Raw genomic sequence first — 14,832 nt, 5'->3', positions numbered from 1 at the left:
CAGGACAGTAGTGAGTTCAGCTGACACATTGTGGGGCTGACCCGAGCACTTCCCAGTGTTGCAGAGGCTACAGTGTAAGTGTGTGTGTGCAGTGTTAAAATGAGTGGCTGTGTCAGGAAGACTGGTGGACTCTGGCCACAGTCTTTCTCTGGTCCCTGAGCACCTTCTCTCCCCATATTCTGCGCATGGGTTCTGTGTGGCCATCGTGGAGTATACTCCCTCTCTCTGGGCCTTGGGCCCTGAAAAATGAGGAGGAGGATTCCTGCTGCACCTCCTTCTCTGAGTGACCAAGTGCATGAGTGTGTATAAAGCCCTTGCAGAGGGATGTCCTAATATGGGTATGTGGGTGCAGCCTGCCAAGTTCCTGGCACAGGGAGACATGACCCTTGCTTATAGAAAGCCAGCATCAGAAAGACACAGGCTGCTTTTTGCCAAGTTGCATAAAGATCTTTTCTCCCCAGAGCATGGAAAACCAACACATAGCAGTTGGAGTTGTGCCTGGGACATCGCCCGCTTGCTAAATGCAGAGCACTTAGTCATGAAACAGATACCCTGTGTCGTCATGTGTCCGCAGATAGTAGACTGAGCTTATGTTTTGGTGGCAGGGTGTGCCTCATACTGTTGCTGTTTTCAAATGAGCGGAGAATTTTAAAATGGAGAATCAGTTAAAAAGTGAAAGACCAACTGGATGTCTTAAGTAGAAAAGTAAGTAAACTAAAGAGTAAGGACATAGGAAGAAGCTAAAAAAAAGGCCCTGTATCCTCCCCATTCATTCATTAGGTGTGCGCCTGGCACTGTCCTGCATCAGTGATGGCAACAGATGTGTCCCTGCCCTTCCACAGTTACCACCTTCCAACCAGTCTTGCAGGATGTTGGTTGCGCTGAGCCATTTACTAAATGAGAGTTTAAAGTATGAGAAAGGAAAGGCCATTTAAAGGAAACATTAAGCAACAGCAAAGAAAACTCTAAAGTTACAATTTACAATACTAGACTAAGACAAAAGACCTAGATTGTACTGTAAAATAAGCTATAAAAGGGGTAAAAAGCACAGACAGTTAAACTGGGAGATGTAAAAAGAAACACAGAAAAGAGAAGAAAAACCTTAGCTATTATATGCTTTGGAAAAGCTCTCTTCCAGGCTGTGGTTGGTCCTTTTTACTTTCTCTGTGGTGCCCTTTATTATACAGATATTGAAAATTTTAATTCAGCCCGGCCGGGCGTGGCTCAGCAGTTGAGCATCAACCTAGGATCCAGGAGATCGAGGTTCGATTCCCGGTCAGGGCACATGCCCGGGTTGCGGGCTCGATCCCCAGTTGGAGGCAGCCGATCAATGAAGACTCCACATCATTGATGCTCCTCTCTCTCTCTCTCTCTCTCTCTCCCCCTCTCTCCCCCTCTCTCCCCCCCTCCCCTGAAATCAATAAAGATAATTTTTTTTAAAAAGGTCTCCTTTTAAAAAAATATTTCAAATTTATCTTTTTTTTTTAAGATTTAGAAAAAATGAGATAATTGTGGATTCACATGCAGTTGTTAAAAATAACACAGAGAGATCCTGTGGACCCTTTACCCAGTTTGCCCCCATGGTTACATCTTATAAAACTGTAGTTCAGTATCAACCAGGATATTGACATTGATGCGGTCAAAATACAGAGCGTGTTCATCACCATGAGGACCCCTCACATTGCCCTGCACTAGTCTTATCTACTTCCCTTTTGCTCTGATCCCCCCCTTTTTTTTTCTCCCAATCCTCACCTGGGGATATTTTTTCCCATTGATTTTTAGAGAGAGTGGAAAGGAGAGAGGAGAGAGAGAGAGAGACAGTCAGACAGACAGACGTCAATTGGTTGCCTCCCCTATACACCCCAACGGAGGATCATACCCGCAACCTGAGTATGTGCCCTGACTGGGAATTGAACCCTTGACCCTTCGGTGCACAGGACGGTGCTCCAACCAGCTGAGCCACACCAGCCAGGGCTTGAGACTTTTCCTTTTTTTCTAGTTGATTCAGTTCTATAAATTCACCTCTAAGCACTGCTTTAGTTGTGTTCCATAAATGTATTTTTATCTTTAGTCAGTTCAGTGTAATTTTTTATTTCCCTTGAGACTTCTTCTCTGATCCAGGGATTATTTAGAAGTATGTTGTATAGTTTTCAAGTGTTTGGAGAGTTTCCTGTTTTCCTTTAGTCAGTGATTTCTGATTTGATTCCATTGTGGTTGGAGAACACATTCAGTATTATTTTAGCTCCTTTAAATTTGCTGAGGTTTGTTTCATGGCTCTAGATAAGGTCTGTCTCGGTCCATTTGAAAAGATGTGTGCTCCATCGTCAGATGGGGTGCGCGGTGAAGCCTGGTAGATGTTGCTGATGGATGGCATTTTTGACTTCTTTTGTTTCCTGGCTGATGTTTATTCCAGTTCTGTCAATTGTTGAGAGAATGGTATTGAAGTTTTCAGCTAGAATTGTGGATTTAAAATTTTTTTCTTTCAGTTCTATCAGTTTTTACTTTACATATTTTGTAACTCTGTTGTTTGGTGCATATACATTGAGGATTCTTCTTCTTGGTGGATTGACCCTTTTGTCATTATATGATTGCCCTTTTCTGTCTCTGATAATTTCTTTGCTCTGAAGTCTACTTTATCTGATATTAATATAACCATTCTTGCTTTCCTTTAATTAATATTTGTGTGATATGTCTTTTTCTATCTTTTTACTTTCTACCTATCTTTGTCATCTTGGTGTTGTCATCTATTGATTGCCTCCCCCCCCCCCCCCATTCAGTTTGAGACCTTCCTGGTTCTTGATATGATGAGTGATTTTTAAAATTGAAATGTGACAATTTTTGTATTTTGTTCTGAAACTCTAGATTCTGTTTTAGCTGGCTTTTTCTGATACTTCTCTGGCAGGGGAAGGGTAGGGGAGATGCTGCCTGATTACTTGGAAGTGGAGGTAGAAGTCCATATTCCCCACTCAGCCTTCGTTGACCCCTGAAGGTGGGTGAAGTCCTTGTTACTGCTGGGCAGGGGTGGAAATTTTAGTTCTCTAGGCCTTGCTACCACCGAGCAATGGTAAAAATTCCGACCCTTCACTGGTCCTCTGATCCCATCCTAGCAGGGAGGGGGAGAGGCTCCTTGTTACTGCTTGGCTGGGCCTAGAAATCCAGGTTCCATTGACACTGAGGGGCTGGAGGAGGAGGGTGAGGGCATCGCACTGCTCCTGGCCAGTGGGATAGAAGGCCCAGCTTCCTGCTTGGCCTCTGACACTGACTCCGGATGTCAGGGTGCCCATGAGGGTGCAGTCCAGCTTTCCCACTTGGCCTTTGCTGGTGCGGGTAGGAGTGGGGCCCCAGTTTTTTTTCTGTGGTGTTTGGCTAGAATAGAGCTATTATTATCTAATGCTTTCTGTCTTGCTAGGCTACCCCCTGCCTGCTCCTTTGGCTAAAGAGAGCAGACTTTTGTTGCAACCTTTTTGTCTCATCTCTTTGCATTTCTGGGTTGCCAGTTTCTTCAGCTCCAGTTCTGGGATATAGGAGTCAAAAAGAAAACCCAGGGGGTTCACCACCATCTTTCCTTGAGTCCTGGGGTCCCCAGCTGGTCTGCCTTCTTCTCTTGACTTTTTAAAAATCTCATGTTTACTTTACATATAATGTCTAGGAGTTTTCATTGTATTTAGTGGGAAGCCAGGGAAAAATATATCTATTCCATTTTCATGGAACTGGAAGTTCAGTTGTCTTTTTTTCATGTTTCGTGTTTTTTTAATGTCTTTTTAAATGAAATTCTTCCTTCTCCTGACTATATTCTAAAAATTCAACTATATTCTAAAAATTTTTTTAATTCTGCTTTTTACATTTGTGCATCTAATCCACCTGGGGTTTATCTCATTTGTGATGGAAAACTGGGGAAGGAACCTAATTGCGTTTGCTTTTCTGCATAGATGGCCACTTGTTTCTGCACCTTAGAACAGCTCCGTTGCAAGGAAGGAGGGAAGGGAGGGAGGGAGGGGAAGAAAAAAAAAGAACAGCTCCATTGCAAAGCTGGTTTTGGGCTCTCCCTCTGGTTCCACAGTCAACTGGCTACTCTCTCCATGAGACACTGCCTTAAGCACACTAGCTTTAGGATAAGTCTTTGGTATGCTAGGATGCCTAACCTCCAAAATTGTTTTATTTTCTTGGGGTTTGGCTCTGTCTCATGAATTTTAGCTCAAAAACAAAAATAAGAACTGGAATAGCAAAATCAGTACCCCCCAAAAAAATCCTGCTGGAATTGGCTTGGATGTGCATTGACTTTAGAGTATACTGCTCATGTCAGTGGTCTTGTTTTCTTTAGCAATTTTATTTACTTTGCATTACCCAGGTCAAAAAACATATCACGTGGTCCCTTGACAGCTTAGCTCAGGACAGGGCTTAACCCTTTTCCAGAATAGCTGTGGCTGTGGTCGCCTGTGGGCACACAGCAAGTCCCACGACGCTTCAGTGGCTGACAGCCTTAAAGCAGGTGTCATGAGCTTCCTGCAGCCGGCATGGGGGAGAGGGGCAATGTGCAGGGTACTGAGTATGGGGGACAAGAAAGGCCAAATAAGTGTTTTTCACTGGCACTGAGTTTGCAAATACATGTTTAATAAATGAGTCCTGTGACTAGTGCTTGGGGTATGAGGAGTGAGCATTTGTTGTGTGTCTCTGTGGGTTTTTTAGTCTTTTCAAAAGTATTTTTAAAAGACTTAATAATTGTTGTATTTGCTACAATGCTTTAATCTCTATATATACACACACACTTTTTTCCGCTTGGACTATTTCAGAGTGAGTTACAGAGATTTTTGATATTTTATTCCTAAGTACTTTAAACTTTATCATCTCACCTAGGAAAATTAACAAATCTTATCTCCAGCCCACATGCAAAATTCCCCAGTTACCACTTTGAGAGCTAGACTTGTGTGCTCTTTTGGTTTTTGTTTTTGAAGTAAATCCAGGATCTAGTCAAGATGCATACACTGCACCTGGTTGTGATCTGTAAATCTAGAACAGTCCCCTAGTGTTTAGAGGTAGCAGCATTTGGACACACCAAGCCAGTTACCTTGCAGAAGGTCCCACATTCTAGATTTGTCTGATCGTGTCTTCATGACTCCTGTATTTCCTGTAAAGTGGAAGTTAGGTCTGGAGCAGCACTGCCCAAGAGAAATACAATGTGAGCCACATGTCACATAAAAATGAATGAAAATGAGAAATTGGAATTAACTTTAATAATATATTTAATAAGTTTATTATATACCATGTATTAATATTTATTACTTAATATATTTATGTCCAAAATATTGTTTCAATATGTAATGAATACTTAAAAAGTATTGAGATATTTTACATTCCTTTTTTATATGAAGTTTTAAAAATTCAGTGTGTATTTTACATTTAGTGGGCCAGCCACATTTCCAGTGCTCAGTAGCCACATGTAGCTGGTGGCCCTGTACTGGACAGCACATGATGAGACTTGATCCAACTCGGGATAGATATTTTTGGCAGAAACGCTTATGGGGTAAAAACTGCCTGTGTACAACTTTGAAATCACGGGGATTGCTGAAGTCTAAGAGAGCTCCTCTTCTTTTTCAGGCTCTGAGCGCTCTGGGATGGAGCAGGTGTGCAGAGGGTGAAAACCCAGCTCTGGGACCTCTCGCTTGCTTCCTTTCATCGTGAGACTAGCGGCTCAAGCAGACTCACCCGGATGAGGATGTCTGTGGGCCTTTCGCTGCTGCTCCCCATTTGGGGGAGGACCTTTCTCCTTCTGCTGTACGTGGCCGTGACTCAGTCCCACTGGCCAAGTGAACCTTCGGAGGCCATCAGGGACTGGGAGAACCAGCTTGAGGCGTCCATGCACTCAGTGCTCTCAGACCTCCCCGAGGCTGTTCCCACAGTGGTTGGCATTCCTGATGGCACAGCTGTCGTCGGGCGCTCATTTCGAGTGACCATTCCAACAGATTTAATTGCTTCCAGTGGAGAAGTCATCAAGGTGAGGCTGGATGTAAAGAGTAAATGAGAAAGACTTAATCATCTTTCATTTTAGTTTTAGGTTTTAGTTTTTCTATTCTACGCTGTAGCTATTCTGAGCTCAGTTTTTCCAGAACCTTCTAAGTGTCCCTTAAGAGGGGGGCAGCCACTGATGTTCACAAGAGGGTCCCCACATATCTCATCATAGCATCTTAAACCTTTTTTCTTCCATTTTGAGGGTGTCACCATTAAAAAGCCTTTACATATATACTCTTGAAGATCTCTTGTTCATCGAGTTAGGGATTTGATGGAAAAAGGTCAGTGTATAGGAAAAGGTCTTTCATTAACCATGGGATTACACCCAAGAAATACAGAACTTTTAAATGCTTTGACCTATTTAAAAAAAATAAGGTATAAATAATATAGGAGTTTTGCTCTAATTTGGCATTCTATGTTTACTAATGTATTTGGCTACTTAAAAACCAAAATTAGTACCCAAACTTTAGCCTTGCCCCATATCTTTTTATGGTGAAGCAATTCAGAGAACTAGGGAACCTGAGACCCATGTAATAATAGGAAGAGTATCTTGGCCGACCCAGGTGGAAATCAGGTGAAACAGGAAGCTTCTATGTGGAGAAGCACCGAGCCTTTGTCTGGGGTTGTGGGACCTTGTAATTTTCCCTAGATCGTCAGTGAGTTTGCATCGTGGCCCTGTGGGTGCATGGGGTGTACCTCTCAGACTATGAGCATCTAGAGCAAAGGGCAGCACACTTTTCCTGGGGGGCCAGATAGTATGTTAGGCTTTGCAGGCCTTTTGATTTCTGTTACAACTCTTTAACTCTGCCAGTTAGTGCAAAAGTAGCCATAGACAATCTGTAAATGAATGGGCAAGGCTGTGTTCCAATAAAACTTACTTATGGACACAGGAACTGAAATTTGAATTTCATGTAATTCTTGCATGTTAAGAAATATTATTATTGTTTTATTTTTTTTTCAGTCAGTTGAAAATGCAAAAACCATTTTTAGTTGAGCTGCACAAAAACAGGTAGTGGCAGGCCATATTTGACTCATAGCCATAGCTCGCTCACCCCTCACCTACAGCATTCTTTCCTTAGAGCTGTGGCTTAAAAATGAACTAAAAGTATTTTAAGATCTATATTTTGCTATGGTAGTTTTTATATCTGTATTGTATTTAGACTTCTGCGTACACATAGTGTTCTGGCCACCTATTGGTGTGTTTAAACCGCCAAAACTTAGTGGTTTAAAACTACCAATTTGTTTTGCTCACAGTTTTGTAGCCAGGAATTCAGGGATTCAGAGCTCACCCAGGAATCTTATCTCTGCTTCACATGGTACTAGAGTGGCTTATCTGGGGCTGGAGGATGCTCTTCCAGGATGGCTCATGCGTGGCAGGCAAGTTGGTTGGTACTGCATGTTGACAGAGCTTAGCTGGGTTGTTGGTCAGGGTTCTCAGTTCCTTTCTGTGCATACCTTTCCATGGGCTGCTTGGATTTCCTCATAGCATAGTAGCTGGGTTCCATGAGGTAGTTCAGGAAACAGGAAATGGAAGGTGCCAGTCTCTTAAGGCCTGGCTTGGAAACTTGCACAGCAACACTTTGTTGTATGCCGTTGGTCAAAGCACATACAGACTTGTCAGTCCTTTCCAACTTGCCCCTCTGACCCACAGCCCCAGGCATCTAGACTAGAAATGGCCACAAGTTCTATGCCACTCTCCACATCAAGAGGTGGACTTGTGCCCCTTTCCCGCGAATCTGGGCAGACCCACTCCTCACCTGCACCCTTCTCGTGCTCTCTTCCTTTTCCTGGTTGGCCCTCTTCCCCTTAGGCTGTCACTTGTCCTCAGGGTAGCCTTGTGATCTCAAAGGTGGTCATACTTCTGAAGATCCTGGATCACTTCCACGGAGCTCTTTTCTAGTTTGCAGAGTGTTCGAAGATTTCCACGTAATCTTCATAGTACCCCAGCAAGCCAGGTGCTAGTGAAGAATGGCAGTTGGTGGGGGGAGGTACATTTCCTGCTCAACTGTAAAGTTGATCTACTGGACATCCAAACCCTGCAGTCGTTTCCCTTGTTCCAGTGGCCACTGGAATGTTTTACACAGATTAGTCCTGACCACAGGTGCCTTGAATTGAAACAGTGAGCCAGATATTTGTTGTATCTGGCAGAGAGACACTTAACAGGCTTATTCTCCAGGGGAGTAAAGAGATTTTACTGGGAAAACAGGATTTTATCTGAGCATATTTATCTGTAAAGCAGGGCATTTAGTAGCTGATCAGCCTGTAGGAAAACAGATGAAGATGTGCGACTCTTCATCCCCACCAGTCTTAACCCCAGGCTTGTGTGGGGTGGGAATTTGGTCAGAATGCCTGGCCTCATTCCTGGAGCTTTGGTTTCCTGGAAACAGGATTGAAGTCTTTATGTTAAGGGAGTTGTTTCCCCCCCTCATTATAATAATGATGTATAAATACAAGTTGTAGAAAAGGGAAAAGAAAATCTCTTGTGGTTCCTCCCACTCAGCAAACTCCTCCATCATTTTCTGTCTTCATCAAGAGATGTCATGTCACATGCCTACCAGACATCTCAGACGGACCTGGGGCCACACTGGATATATTTTAACCTTTTTTTATGCTTGACTATTTTCCCCTTAGTTGTTATGTATTCTTTGGGAATGTAACTTTTAATGACTGCCCAATATTTTTGTGTATGTCAGGAAATTTCAGATCTTTGTCCCAAGGAACCTTATCAGGGTGACCTCCAAATCATATCCATCACTCTTACCGTCATCCAAGCCACCACTTAGTTACCTCTTCCCAGGCCCCCTACCTCTGTTCTTAACCCCTCAGTCTGTTTTCCAGACCAAGGCAAGAGATGTCTTTATCTCTGTAGAACATAAATCTGCTTAAAACCCCCAACCCCCCATTACTGAGCTGCACTTAGGATCAAGCCCCTTTCCCTTTGCATACCATGTCCCAGCCACAGTTGCCCCTTTCTGTCGCACAAACATGCCAAACTCAGGGCCCACCCCAGGCCTCTGGCTTTCTTCTATCAGCATGGATATACTCAGGGTCAACTTGAATATCACCTGGGAACTTGGAGTCCTTCCCTCCACTCTGATTAAAGCAGCTTTCCCACAAAACCCTATGTTACCTTTTTAGTAAATTTCTGTACTTGAAATTCTTGGTTTTTGTTAGTTTGCATGTGTGACTCCCATCAAATGTTTATGGGCCGGCAGAGGGAATGACGACCCCTTCAGCTCCTGCAAATCTGCTTTGGATTGTGAAGGCCTACCTGGCTGTGTGCAGGGAGAAATGCCAGCCCATGTTGGGGGCAGCAAGAGGCTAAGTCTCCTTTGGGGTTCCCAGGGGAGGGTTAGTCTTTCAGCCAATTCAGACATGGCTGAGTTGCCTAATGAGGACTTATGGGCAGAGCACCTGCCTGAGATCTGCTAAGGTTAGATGGTGTGATTGTCACACTTGCTAACTGGTCAGGGACTGTGCATGGGGGTTGGTGATGGAATAATTCAGTGTTTGTAGCAGACTTGAGTAACAGTCCATCCAAAGGAGAGAAAATTAAGCCTTGTGCTAAGTGAGCTGCATTGGCCACCTGCCGAGCCTTATTTGACCTGTGTGGGCTGTTGGTTACTCTGACTATTGCAGGAGGTGGCAACTCTGGGAATCATAGTGGAGTGGCAGAGGGTGTGCTGCTTGGTGTCAGCTAGGTGTGCCCCTCTGGTAGCTAAAACAAGGGCTTCCCTATACTTTATACACTAGGCTGCAGGGAAGCAGCAGGTCGGGAGAAAGAAGAAGGGAATTGCCTGCCTAGAGGATGTAGCCCTGAGGTCCTGGAGCCTGTGCTCTGCCCCATACCAGACACTTTCATATCCGGACAGCCCTTGTCCAGTCTCAGCCTGGCCAGCACCTCTTACTTGCTCTGCTGTTCTCTAGCTCTGCCTCAAGAATCGATTTGATATTATCAACCCCAGCTTCCTTCCCAAATGGACGCCATGGACTTGATGCAAGAAGGGGCTACAGGCTATCTCCAGGCCTTTGTGGCCAGCATGACCTTCAAGAGACCTGTGCCGTGAAGCTCTCTCCTCTCCTATGACCTGAGGACACCCCACAGCAGATGGTCCTGGTGTGTGCTCCTTTGGACCAGACTGGATGCCTGTATACAAAGCTCATCCCAGGTCGTGACTGTTCTTTGCTCTCACAGCTGCCTTTGGACCCTAGAGCACCCTCCCTCCTCATCAGGGTCTCTGGGGCCAGGTCCCACAGCATCCAGCTTGGCCTTGGCCAGGCGGGTCCTAGGCTGTCCCAACTTGTCCGTAGTGTGAGTTACCTGTCCTGACTCTTGCCTCCCTTGGGTTGACACCTTTCCTTTGACCTGAGTGAATATGGCTCCCTAGCTGAGGAGGCTGAGTATATGCCCGGGGATGTTCTAACCTTTCCTCCCGCGTGGTCAGGAGAGACAGCTTTGCCTCTCATGAAGTGACCAGGCTACCCCTCTGGAGCCCCCTCAGATGTCTCATTTTAGTAGTAGAGCCGGCACGGGTGGCTTTTCATCCCTGTTTCCCCTTAGCCTCCTTGCCTGGAGACAATGTGGACTTCCCTTCAGCCCAAGATGTCGGCAGACTGGGAGCAGCCCTTCCTGGGACTCTGCTCTCAGCTGCTGGCATGGGCCCCCAATTGTTCCTCTGAGAACAATGGCTACTCTTTTTGGCCAGGAAGGGGAGCTCATGAAAGGAGCGTTTCTTTGGATGCTTGAGAGCTTTGTGGCAACCCCGCCTGCGTGAGATGAACTGCAGTTTCTTCCTGCCTTGAGTGGGTGTTTCCCAGCTCTGAATGGGCCCCTTGTGAAGGCGGCGCACCGGGAAATGCGGGTTGGCGAGGGACGGCATCCTTGGGGGTGGGTTGTCAGAATGGCATTTGCCTAGACTCAACTCAAATACTTATTGAAAATATAGGCTGTGTTTTTTGGGGAAAAAATACTGACCAGGACTGAAAGAACATGACAAAGTAAAAATACATGTCAGGGCTTGGGATAGAGTCTGATTCTGAGAATTATTAATGGCCATGACTACGCTAAGCTGTCCCTTACTTTTGGAGGGAAATGATTAATTTTTGTTTTTAGATGAGAACAGCTAACATTAGGTAAAATGCTTCATAACTCAGACCAGAAGGGCACTGACTGGGCTAGATAGGTTGTGCTCAGAATTTGATCCTATGGCTGTGACCTTCGTGGCAAGAGCTGTTTGCTGACAAGGTCTGCATGTCTAGCAGCAGGACCAATGATTTTCTTTCATGGTTGTGGCTCTGCTTTACTTGTCAAAGCAAAGGTCCCTTGCACCCCTTCCACCATAGTCCTTCACCTTATGTGGGGGGGAAGTCTTTGCCCTTTGACCTCAAGCCAGAGGCTCTTCCTGTTGACTTGTGCCATCTCTCAGCCTGGCCCAGCCATGTGACTGGCCATGTGCATCATTTGCAGAAGCTGATCTTGGCCACAGCAGATTTGTCTCATTGTCATAGTCTATGACATAGGCACAGGATCACCCTGAATGTGAGTCAGCACCATGGGGGCCTCTGACGCTTGATTGGAGGCTCAGACACCTTTCAGAAGACTGTTTCCTGCCTCCCTGAGCAGAGGAAACCACACAGTCGGCCTTGAACTGCCTCATGCCCGAGTGCCTCCAGGGTTTTGCCTATGGTACCCAGTCATAGACGGCTGCAGGTTGGCCCAACTCTGCAGCTTGGCTGAGGGGTGTGGGGGCTGAAGGAGACTGAGCCAGTGACTGGGTCTCAGGAAAGTTGGGGACTTTGCCAGAGCAAGTTGCTAGAGGCCCCTGCAGTGGTGTGTTACAGGACAGCATTCTGTGCCACATTAAAATGGACCACTGATGCCTGGCAGGCGTGGCTCAGCAGGTTGAGCATTGATCTATATGATCCAGGAGATAGCAGTTGGATTCCCTGTCAGGGCACATACCCGGATTGTGGGCTTGATCCCCAGCAGGGGGCGTGCAGGAGACAGCCGATTAATAACTCTCTCTCCCCCTCTCCCTCTCCCTTCTTCTCTCTGAAATCAATAAAAATATATTTTAAAAATAAATAAATAAAATAGACCACTGAGAAGACTCTCTAGTATATCAGTGGGGGATTCAGGGAGGGGCTCAGCTGAAACCCCTGGGACTGTCCTGTCTAGAGGTGTTAGTTGGAAGAGTCATCACTAAGGCCCAAAGGACCCTCCAAAAGGTTTGTAATGTGAAGAAATTCTCACCAAATGCAGTTTCTTTATTATACATCAGCTCACCCAAGTGACATGGGTGTAAAAGTGCTCGCCCATCTTTCTGCAGTCTTTTCTGGCCATTTCTAGGTCCTACAACTCCTGCATAGATAAGATACCAGCTTGTGAGGTCTGGATGATAAAACTTAGGTTTTCTTGGTTCCAGAAGCCAAAGGTCATAGAATCCATAGTGAGAGTCCAGTTTTCAGTTTTGTCTTTCAGTTGTAGCTAACTGGCCGGCTCATACTGTGGGTGCAAACCTGCTTTTTTTGATAGGGGACTAAGTAACGGAAGCTCCTCTGCCCATTTCCTCTTTCTCTAGGTGAGGAAGGATACCGATTTGGGGTGAAAGACTGCTTGTGTTGCATGGTGTTTAGCACAGGTGCTGGATCCTCTTCAAATGTGGTGTCTACTGTGCGAGAGAGGGCACCAGTGAGGCAGTTGGAGAGAATGTCCCAGAACTGAGCAGGGATTCTGTTACCAGTCATCTGCATATAGACTGAGGCGTGACCCGTACCTTCCCATGTGGCAGTTCCCCAGTCATTGGGCACGGTGATTCATTGTGGGCAGTCTTTACTCCTCTGGGTCTGCCCAGGCTTTGTGGTTTTGATTCTTAATGTTTTTGGATGTACTTTATGGATCAAGATTCCTAAAGCTAGGTGTGTGGCTGCTCTGTGCTGGGTTTGCCTTCCATCTCAGAAGCATGTCCTCTCTGAGGTTGCTGAAACTGGAGAGATTTCTGGCTTTTTCTGGGTGGCCTATGATATTCTCAAGCCAGGCTTTGTCCTGCAGTTTCTGCCTCCTGTGTGTGTTCCTACTAAGTGCCTGAAGGCTCCTTTCCCAGATACTGCATTATAAGGTCAGCAGGTATGTCTCCCGCCACTCCAGGGCAGTGGTGGTGATGGGGGCCTGAGTGACCTGAAATCCTGGGGACGTTCCATGGCTGGGGCCAGGCTGTCCCCAACAACATGTGCTGGTGCTGAGGAGCACTCCTAGAACTCTGGTTCCTGCCTCTCACCTGCCATTCCTGGCTTGGCGGCCCTTAGGAGTTGGTTGTGGGTGGTCACAGTGCAGCTGGGGCAGAAATATTTACATGAGTAAACCAGACTCCAAAGATAGTGAGAGCCTCAAGTGCAGGTACGCCTGGCTCCAGCACACCTGTTTTAGACTGAAGAGGAGGTGAGTGCTGGCATTTGGGCACCTGCGGCAAGTCCTCCCTCCCATACCCCCTGGGTTTCCATCCACTCCTGGTAGGCAGGTCTTATCAGGCAAGCAAGTCCCTGAGGGTCCCCAGCCTTCGCCCTATTCCCCTGTGGGACCCTGGCTTCCCCTTCCGGTGGCTCCTTTGTTCCCTTTGATACTTTGATCTTCTACTTTGGGGTATGAATAGGAGACAAAGCCTTGATGTGCTTGGTCCAAGGCCAGTTAGGAAGGAGGACTGGGGAGTGGAACCTGGATATGCTCTGGGCCCACTCGTGCAGCAGCCTCACAGTGTGTCCTGGGCCCTTTTTCTGCCCACAGGGGTGGGTGGGGGACAAGCACTGACAGCATTCAGCATGTGCCAGGCGCTATGATCACACAAGGCATCGTTTCCCTCTTTTTACAGATGAGAAAACAAGGACTGAGGTTGGGTCAGGCCTCAGCCTGCCTGGAGCTGGGACTCAGCCCAGGGCTTCTGCAGATGGGGCTTCCCCTTGGGTAGGCTGCTGTTACAGGGATGAGTCCTGGCTTGTCACAGGGGCTGTGTCTTTCAGAAGGAACTTTTATATCCTGCCTCACTCAGGCCCTGAGAGGAAAAGTGCTCAGAGTTTTGAAATCTGGGAAGAATGTCTGGAACTCCATGGACTGAGGGGCTCCTGCTTTGTCAAGGTAGAACAGGTGGTGCATCCCCGAGCATTCCCTCAACTGAGTGCCCTTGTGGGGCAGGCTGCTGGTGGAATCTTTTAGGGACCCTGGATGCTGCCAGCCCTCAGGCATGTTTAGATTTCCCAGTTCAGGGGCTTTCCCAAATGGCCTTAAAAATGCAGGGTGCCAGCTTGTCTGTGACTTGGCTACGTTCCTTGTGGAACTCAGGTTTGTTTTGCCTCTGTGGCCCTTCTATTAAAGTGAATCACTGCCACACAAAGTGCTGCCTGGGCCTGACACTGCCAGGACCTAGATGCTCAGAGATGCATGAGTTTTGGACTGTTCAGGTTAGTACCTCTCCGTCCTGTTTCAGGAGACTCCAAGACCCTGGTAACTGTCTGCATCAGGGCTGTAGACCCGACTTGAATACCTATCCTATGGCCAGCCTTGGCTGGGCTCTAGGACCCTGACGAGCCATAATCTGCAGAGGGGACAGCAGGCAGGTGTGCAGGTGGGAGAGTCTTGGCTCTGTTTTTCTGATATGGCTTGTCCTAAGTGTGTGTAGAGCTGTAGGTAGACCACAGTGAAAGAATTTGTTTCAATAATCAACATGAAGCCACCAATTCTGCTCTTCCATCTCCCAGTTAGACATTGGGCATTATAACTTGCTTTGGTGAAACCTGGGGTTTTCTTTAATGTTTATTTATGTTACATGTTTCTGA

The 14,832-nt window shown here is 46.4% G+C and overlaps 1 protein-coding gene across 7 annotated transcripts in view; it reads left to right on the top strand.

The window, feature by feature from the left end:
* Positions 1 to 14,832, top strand: part of DAG1 (dystroglycan 1) — a 46,877-nt gene that overhangs the window by 25,604 nt on the left and 6,441 nt on the right. For 6 of the 7 annotated variants that reach the window (XM_087824740.1, XM_016202875.2, XM_016202871.2 and 3 more), the window contains one exon: positions 5,596 to 5,992. In XM_087824740.1, coding sequence (XP_087680866.1) covers positions 5,708 to 5,992 — 285 coding nt within the window. In that variant the 5' untranslated portion in view covers positions 5,596 to 5,707. Of the gene's footprint in view, positions 1 to 2,847; positions 2,990 to 5,595; positions 5,993 to 14,832 lie in introns of those variants that run through there. The other variant, XM_016202877.2, reaches the window with a different exon arrangement.

This window comes from Miniopterus natalensis, chromosome 15 (assembly GCF_054644295.1).
Source record: "Miniopterus natalensis isolate mMinNat1 chromosome 15, mMinNat1.hap1, whole genome shotgun sequence".
NCBI lineage: Eukaryota > Metazoa > Chordata > Mammalia > Chiroptera > Miniopteridae > Miniopterus > Miniopterus natalensis.
This window is presented reverse-complemented; position numbering and strand designations above follow the sequence as displayed.